We start from the raw sequence: 9,542 nt of genomic DNA on the forward strand, positions 1-9,542 counted from the left end.
AGTCTCAGTGATGTAATAGAACCAAGACTGAGTTCTCAGTCATATGAAGGTCAGTTCAGGTTGCAGTCTTCCTCTGTCTTGTTATGTCACCTGAAACACGAGGCATCTAAGGTTGCAGCAGCAGCTTAAGAGACATGGAGGAGACATATGGGCTTTTAATTGCTTCAGCCTAGAAGTGGCACGCGTCACTTCTGACTCACAGCCCATTGGCTAGAACTAGTCACGTGGTTACAGCCTAGCTGCTCTGGAGACTAAGGCACTGTAGAAAGTGTATGTTTATTTAGCAAAAAAGAGAAGCATCTTGTTTCATAGAAAATGTTTGGACCTTAACTTGTTCTTAAATTACAGGTAGAACACCAACCTCTCGGCCATGTACAGAAGGTGAATTTAAGTGTAGCAATGGAAACTGCATTTCAGAGCAGAATGTATGTGATGATGTCGATGACTGTGGTGATGGTTTTGATGAAACGGGCTGCAGTAAGTAAACACTTATACTTGATTGTAGTAATTCAGCTTTACTTAATTAAAGCATGCAATAACATAAAGTGGGCAATAACTACATATTTCTTTTAATTTACTTTGTGCTTTGAACTGCAGTCAAGCCCAAAGCTACCTGTTATTAAGCACTTATTCTATAATAGATGTTCTGCATGAGTTATCTCATTTCATCCTTGTAGCGATGTTATGAGTTATGTATGATTAAATGCATAACCACACATACATATGGATGAGGAAACCAGCTTAGAGGTTAAATAAATTGTTCAGATCTTGCTGTCATTAAGTGGCTGAGTTAGGGCTTGAACTCTAACTGAAGAGCACATCCTCTTCCCAGTTCACTAGGTGCCTTTCAGCACCTTAAAGCTATGCATCTTGTTTGCACAGTTAAACAATCTTAAGCCAAATGCAATGTGCTTGGCACTCCCAGTAAAAGCTTCTGAAAATAGCTGATAAAGATGAGAAAGGCACTGGGACCTTGGAGAAACATGTGTTTTTATTTTTGAAGTAGAGGGAAGACTTGGTGAATGAAAAGGATAATGGATATAATGAAGGGAAGGTTCTACCTCAATATTTTGATGGAAATGTTGTAATGACATTTTAATGAATTAAAAAGTCACAATCCCTTTATAGCTCATGAACTGTTTCCATATATATGATCTAATTTGTTTCTCGGGTTAGCCTTATTGGGTCTATCTGTATAATAATGCTCTGGAAGCTTAAGTAACTTGTTGGTGTCGCACAAAGTGTGACAGAGGCAGAAGCTGAACAGTCACGTGGTTCCAGGCTAGGATAGCTGGCTTCTAGCCCCTCTGTCACTAGCTGTGCCACTTTGAGCACTTACTGACCTTTCAGGCCCTGGTTTACTCACTAGAAAAAGGAGGGAGTTCTTAAACCTCTAGGACCCAGTGACTTAGTCCTCTTAGCTGCATATGCTTTCATCTTCTTGGGATTTTATTCAGTTTTCTCAGGTGTCCAAAGGATTTCCTGGCAAGTCTTCATTATCATGAGTTACTAAAGAGGATGAGTAATGACCACACTGAGTTGGTTTGCCATTTATTTTACATCCCTTTTCATTGGGGCATGAAATTATTGACATAACAGAGCTACTTGATTAAGTATTTTAAAAGCATGAATATGATAGAATTTGCAAAACTGGATGGCAGATATGGGTTGTGACACTCAGAGATTAACATGTGAACAGCTTCAGGAGTCATTCCAAGTTGGACTTGGGTCAAACACTGGTTTCTTTTTTAGTTGCCTCTGCCAGTTAAAAGGCTTAAAATTAACTACAGTATTATCTATTCAAATAACACTGAATTAAAAATAAGGTTTACTTAAAGGAAATAACTAGCACAGACATTAATTTGAATACAGAAGCAACTTCTCTTTTCAGACATTGTAGATATATAATATGGAATTCAGTCTTATGGCTGTGGGCTAGTAACTTGAGACATGAAACTCTTGTTTAAAATACCAGTTGTTGGGTGCTGCTAATCCACTTGCCTTTTTTTTCTTTTCTTCCTTTTCGTCTCTTTCTTCTTCCCACCTCCCCCCACCTCCTGTTCCTTCTTCTTCAGTAGGGTCAATGAAGTATTCAGGGTATATTTAACTTTTTAAAACTTTTAAGGTGTACTCATGATGTTTTGAGCCACATAGTGAAATGTTACTATAGTCAAACAAATGAATTATGTATCATTTAACAGTTATTTATTTATTTATTTATTTATTTATTGGGTGTGTGTGTGGTAAGAGCACCTAAAATATACTCTTTTAGCAAATTTGTTAAGTGATTATGAAGATAGATGAACTTGATAGTTACCTTTCTGGTAGTTCATATTTCTTATTCAAGAAATGGAATATGGAGTGTGTATTTTATAAATAGAATGTCATATGTCTAGTTTTAGGGAAGTCATTATAGGACCTAAAATAGTTATTGTTTTCAAATGAAAGAATTTACAAGAAAGTCCTTAAATTTGAGGAGGAATCCCACCATGATAGGTGGTTTCTACTCTTTTTTTTATTTTTTTATTTTTTTATTTTTTTTTGGAGAGATTTTCACTATAGGGCGTGTGTGCTCGCCAGACAGACAGAGAGAGACATAGAGACAGAAAGCAGGAAATCACCCCAGGGGGGATGGTCACGCCACAATCCCTTCTCCTCCATTCTCCTCTCGGGATCTTGGGCACGCACGCACACGCGCCCGGTGTGAGTTTTAAGCCACCGGGTCCGGGACGTGAACCGCGGTCGACTACGTGGGAGTCCAGTGACATAGCCATTACGCTAACTGCTGGTTCCCGGTGGTTTCTACTCTTAAGGATTCTCATTTCACAAGAATATGACCCACTGCGGGGAGCACTTGGTCTAGAAATATTTGCCTTCTGGGACGCTTACTTTCCTTATAGATTTTAGAGCTAGGAGGAGATCGCAAAGTCTAATCATTTAGCACATGAAATCCGGAGTGGCTATGTGACTAGCTTAAGGATATCCAAGTTATTCAAAACAGGTCACCTTTACTTTGCAATATAGAGGAATGTTCATTACCAACCTTACAGAAATGTAAAAGATAAGGGAATATTATGAAAAACTTTATAACAACAAATCAGACAACTAACATGAACAGACGGGTTCTTAGACATAAAACACTGAGCTTCGCTATCTCAAGAAGAAACAAAATTTGGATATATTTATTTAGTAACTGGCAGTTGTTGAGAGCTCAGACTAGATCTATATTATAAGGCTTTCATGTGTAAAATTTTGGAGTATGTATACCAAGGGCAGCAGATCATTGAATGACACTGTGCTTTATTCTGTGCTTATTTTTCTGTCATGAAACTCAATGTTTTGAGTCATTGTATCCTAGGGGACTTTGAGAAGTGACTAAGTTCACCTCATTGCACACTTTGCAAGACATGAATATAAATCTGTTTTCACTTGACATAATTGAGCTAGGAGATAAAACAATCCCTTTGACTACAATATAAACCGGTGACAAAGAGACATTTCCTTTAAGAGATACTTAAAGCTTGAATCCTTTCTGGAGGTAAACGCTGGCTCCTTTCCTCCATTATCACTAAGTATCTATGTTCCTCCTCCTCAGCTTTATGAGACCTAGGTTAGAGGGTAGATGGACACAAGAATAGAAGAAACAAACTAATAAGAATGACAAGAATGGAAGTCAGACGGCTTGGGTAGATAGCAGAATCAAGACCTTGGAGCAGTGATGAGAAATGAAGTGTTTGGGTACAGTCTGAACTTTTAAAAGTTTATCCTAGATAAACCAGATATCCTGGGTCAAAAACTATAGCGTGGGGGCCAGCAGATGGCATGGTGGTTAAGGGCGCTGGACTCCCACCTAGCTGACCACGGTTTGAGTCCCAGACCTGGTGACTTACGTTCTAACTTTCTCTCTCTCTGTCTCTCTCTGGTCAAAATAAATAAATAAAGTTAAATAAAATTAATTCTTAAAAAACTCCCAAAGCTATAGGGTCATTCATATAGGTGCTATAAAAACTAACTACTTTTTTTTTTTTTTTTTTACTATGGAAGTTTTAAAATCTAGAAGGTATATGATCAAGAGTAAGACTCATTTGAATTTCATTACTAAGAGAACTAATCTAAAGTTTGGTGTACTTGTGCTTTTTTTGGTGGGGGCAGATATATGTGCAAAATATTTCCTAATGATTAAAATAATTTTAAGAAGTAATCTATGCTAAATAGAGAGTTTTGTAATATTTTCCTTTATTTTATTATAGATACTTCCCATGTCAAACTGTCAAGCTATCATTTGAAACATGAATTGTAATGTTTCATATAAATAATCATAACTCATTGCTTCTAAGATATATTCTTATTCTAACATTTTAACAACTCTGAAACCAAAATGCATTCAAGAATTGATTACATGTATAGTGTAAGTTCCAAGATATTTTTTATTTTAGCAGTTCATAAAAATAATGGTGTATTGGGGCCAGCAGGTGGTGTGGTGGTTAAAGGCACTGGACTCCCTCGTGGTCGACTGCAGTTTGAGTCCTGGACCTGGTGGCTTGCTTTTTTACTTTCTCTCTCTCTCATTTTCTCTCTCATTCTGTCCCTCCTTGGTCAAATTAAAATAAGCATATAAATAAAATCATTCTTTTAAAAAAATAATGGTATATTAGTGGTGTTTTAGATTTAATAAAATATACGATTAACATTATTTTATTACCTATTTTTGAATATATATTCAAGTTGTTTTAGAAATATTCTTATTATAAATAATGCTGTTACCCTTAAACATAAATCATAGTAAATATTTTTTATTTCTTTCTGAGGGGAAATTCATTAACATGAAATAACTGGGTAGAAATGTGTGATATTTTAAAATCTTTCAATACACATACCAAATTCCTTTTCATTTATACCAATTTGTGCTTCTAATAGCAGTTGTATGACTCATAATTCTGCATTTTCCTGCATTCTGGCCAACACTCAATACATGTATAATAAATTGGTCAATTTTAGGCAAATCATAGCCTTCATATAACCTTATCATTTCATCTTTTTTGTAACTTCACTCTGTAACTAGTATTAATGTCCTTTATTTATACATGTACTTCTCTGTCTGTCTATCCATCTATCTAGAATGGGACTGGAAATAGTATAGCAGGTGGTGATGGTTTTAGAGTCCCTGGATTCATAGTTTTGGAGTCCAGAACTGGATGTTATGAGGGTGTGCTTGGCGTTACTGTCTATAATGGGCAAATTACCTCAAGGATTTAACATTATATACATTTGTATAAATGGCACAGAAATCAGTATTCAAATAGCCCCTATTCTCTCAAAGGCCTATGGAAAGGAGTCAGGTCAAGGTGTCTTGTAGTTGGTGTGACTCCTTCTGATATACCACTTGACTGTTCATTGTTTGCTAATCTGATTTGTACTTTTCATTTATAATGCTGCTTTTTTTTTCTTCCAGATATTGGAAAAGAACGAACATGTGCTGAAAATATATGTGAACACAATTGTACCCAATTAAGTGAAGGGGGATTTATCTGCTCCTGTAGATCTGGGTTCAAAGCTGGTATTTTGGACAGAAACTCCTGTTATGGTATAGTATATTTCCTCTAATTTCTCTTAAGAGAACCTTATACTTTTTAGACTTTCCACCTGTAACTTTTTATTAACCCTGAATGAGGCAGATGTCATGGTTATAGGTCATTCAAAGGATGACAATGAGCAAAAGAAAAAAGAAAACCATTTTCTTTTTCCCTTGCATGCATGCCATCTTACCAGCATCCAGTCAGTGCTTAGCCCAGAGGGCCTGCTCAGTAATGTCCGTGAAACTGACGCAAATGATGAAGGCCTTGGTAATGATGGCTGCATATTGTATCAGTGTGTGAGGCCAACAACATTTTTAAAACAAACACATGGCTTCCTTTCTTTATTTTAAGTCAAACAACATACAATTATTACTTACCTACATATGCTAGACATAGAAGTTCTAAGGTATGGGATTTGGAAGTTAACTTATCAAGATGGTAAGTGACAAGTATGATTTGGTGTCTTCTGTTATTTGAATTTACTGTTTATGACTCATGCTGTCATGCTCAGATGATTGGAAGAGTTCTTTCAAGAGTTGAAGCTTAAGAACTCAACTGAAAATTCAAGCCAATGACTAGTTCCTGAAGGTAATTTACGGAAGGGAACCGACACCAAATAACAACATGACAGATGCTTTTGATAGGGAAAATTTGCTCTACTCCTGTGCAGAATCATATTGCTTCAGCCTAAACACTGACTTTATTGCCTACCAGCTTTGGGACTTCCCAGAGTTGTTCTTGGTTAAAGATTAAATGAGGGAAAAAACATTAGAAGCATGTGAAACAGTATCTGAAACTTAGTGAGTGTTCCACCAAGGTTGGTATCACTGCTTGTTTTCATCTGCATTCTTCTCAGTCCTTATTGTTTGTGAGTATGGATTTAAACAGGAGCAGGATCTGGAAGACATGGAAGGGAGCACATGTTGCATATTTGCTTTTATTTTGCCTGCAGATATTAATGAATGTGAGCAGTTTGGGGTTTGTCCCCAGAAGTGCCATAACACCAAAGGAAGTTACGAGTGTTCCTGTGCTGATGGCTTCAAGTCTATGAGTGACCACTATGGGAAGCGGTGTGCAGCTGAAGGTACAATGAGTTTGCGTCAGGATTAGTGGACTTTTGGGAAATAAATATTGATGACTACAATATACCGGGAAATAAACTTTAGACACTTAAGATCTTTTTATTAACTTACCAGCTACTTCTCTTCTTGACTTCCTATCGGTCTCTTCCTCCCTCCTCCCTTGTTGGCTTAAAACAATGACTTATAATCCCCTAAAAAGTATGTAAGAATTCACACAAGGGGCCAGCAGGTGGCATGGTGAAGGTGCTAGATTCCCACATGGCTGACTCCACAGTTTGAGTCCTGGACCCGGCAGTCCTGGACACCAGGCACATGTGTAGGTGTGCCCAAAAGAGAGAAGACAAGAGGAAAAGGGGTTGTGGTGTGGTCATCTCCCTTGAAGACCAGGGCAATTTCTTACTTTTCTCTCTCTTTGTTTCTCTCTGGTAAAGCACACGTACCCTGTAACAAAAATCTGGAAAAGAAAGTTTTTTTTCCCAAGAGTTAAGTGTTTTTTATTATTCTGGACTTAGCCTCTTTCCCATCTTGATCACAATTTTAAAAAGTAGACAAGGTGTTACCCTCCAGAGGCTCAAATGACAACTGAAGTTTGCCTTCTAGATAGTCATTAATAGAAGGAAATTAATAAGGCCCCTCAACTCCCATTCCCCTGAGACCAAAGTTTGAAGCCCTGTGATCCAACTGGGGTCACAAAAACCAGTCACTTTGCCTTGGGGAAAATCAAGAACACTCTGCTGACATACCCTTTTTTATTGTTGATGGGCTGCTGACTACACGCAAAAAGGGGACTGTTGAAATCATTAGTTTCATATTTTAGGTCCCTGCCAGTATCTGAGAATCAGGCCTGATATAAGGCAATAATAAGAAGCTAAGTGAGATGTATTATACACCAAATTTCAGAGGTCTGCTTTAAATCAAAATATCCTAGTTAAGAGGATAAATTTTTATTTTGAATTTGAAGTTTATAGTGGAGTTTAATGGACTTGATAAGAAATTAGCATTTTTTTTTTTTTTTTGTAAATTAAGGGAAATGCCAGAATGGCTGTTCAATCTCTTTATACAAATTGGACTTTTAACACTCTCATTTGATTTGCATATTTGAATACTTTACCCTCCAAACATTTTCAACAGAGAAGGAAAATTAGGGTGAAGGCATTTGAACAGCTGGCCTGGTAATTAAGAGACAAATTTAAAAATATTTTAATTTTTTAACTAAGAAGATGACTGAACTAAATTTGAATAAACATAATGTAAGACATAATGTCAAAATAGAAGAAAATCCATAAAATCAACTTTTAAAAGTTACTTAAATTGGATCTGATTGGCATTATGCAAGTAAATTAAATTTAAAACATTCTAGACAGTGCATCTTGGAATGAGTCACCCCTGAAATTGATGCTTTAGGTTAAAAAAAAAAGAAAATATTTTTAAATAAAGAAATTAAAAAAAAATTCAAATTAGCATTCTTTCTTTCTTTCTTTCTTTCTTCTTTCTTTCTTTCTTTCTTTCTTTCTTTTCTTTTTTTTTTTTTTTTTTTCTTATTAAGTAGAAGCTAAATTGGGACATGGAGTTTCTAAAAGAATCACAAAATCTGTCCGTGAAGAGTGAGAAATAACTTCTTGGTAAACTTCTAGAAAGACTGTAAATGTTATATTCTTCTGAGATTGAATGTGTACAGTCTTACCTATTTTAATGTTAGCGCATGAAGAAAAAAAGGAATTTGGTGAACCCGAGGATTCTATGTAGAGGTTTCAGTTTGCCTTGCTCTAAATTGCCACTGAGGACAAAGAGTAAAGAATTAATAATATCCCTAACAGAAATGTTAGCTTTTTACCTGAAATGGAAATAAGAATGAATTTTGCCAGTCCGGGATTTTGCCTTTTTGTTGGATGGTCAGCTTTACTGACTAACAGAGACAGTCAGAATCCTACAAAAACTGTTTATGAGGCCGGAGCCATGGCCTATAGCTTAAGGGAGCTGGATCCTACATGGCTGATTGCATGGTTTGAATCCCTGCTCTGGTAGATTGAAAAGTATGTTAGGTTCATGTGCATGTGTGCCCAAATTCCTGACAAGATAGAGAAGTGGAGGAGAACGAATTGCTATGTGGCCACTCCCTTTGGGGAATGCTTTCTTCTTCTCTGTCTCTTTCTGATGAGTGCATGCTCACTCTGGTAAAACTGAAAATAAAGCAAAAAAACTTCATGTTTCTTAAAAGGGGGAGGGTGTCAGAATACCTGCTATGGATTTTACTTTATTTTACTTGTTTTTTAAAGTTTCTATTTATTTCATGAGCGCACGCACACATGCAAGAGAGAGAGAGAGAGAGAGAGAGAGAGAGAGAGAACGAGAACTCCCACAGGGTCCTGATGCCACAATTCTCCCCCAGCCTTCACTAACCTCAGATCATGGGTACATACATATCCATCATACTAAGAGAGATCTCCATACTTTAACTGGGGCCCTTCCATGTGCGATTGTCTCACACAGTATTGTCTTTTATTACCACACCACTGTCTGCCACTCCTGTTATATATATTTTTTTTGTACTTTTTAAAATTTGCCCTAAAGTCATCGAAGCAAAAATCATGATAAAACATTCTGCTTTCCTTTACAATTGCCCGACGCAAAAAACAAACAAAAAAAACAAAAATAAAAAAAATACTATTTGTAGGAAAAAAATGGTTTTGTACATGGGATGAAACAATATAAATTCAAAACTTACAGATAAGGGTTAGCTCTATCGCTCATCTCTTTAAAAAGTTTATATGAATATCCAGTCAAAACCAACAAGAGTATCTCCCTTGAAACGTTATTTCTACGGCTTTCCAAGTAGACCACAGGACTGCACAATGTCTTGGAACGTCCTCAGAAGGCTCTGTCA

At 36.6% G+C, this 9,542-nt stretch overlaps 1 protein-coding gene across 1 annotated transcript in view; it reads left to right on the forward strand.

Moving 5' to 3' along the window:
• Positions 1-9,542, forward strand: part of LRP2 (LDL receptor related protein 2) — a 241,297-nt gene that overhangs the window by 198,589 nt on the left and 33,166 nt on the right. Inside the window, exons 63-65 of the mRNA XM_014589797.1 lie at positions 349-477; positions 5,453-5,584; positions 6,529-6,660. Coding sequence (XP_014445283.1) covers positions 349-477; positions 5,453-5,584; positions 6,529-6,660 — 393 coding nt within the window. The remainder of the gene's footprint in view (positions 1-348; positions 478-5,452; positions 5,585-6,528; positions 6,661-9,542) is intronic.

Source organism: Tupaia chinensis, unplaced genomic scaffold, assembly GCF_000334495.1.
Source record: "Tupaia chinensis unplaced genomic scaffold, TupChi_1.0 Scaffold000381_1, whole genome shotgun sequence".
NCBI classification, from domain to species: domain Eukaryota; kingdom Metazoa; phylum Chordata; class Mammalia; order Scandentia; family Tupaiidae; genus Tupaia; species Tupaia belangeri.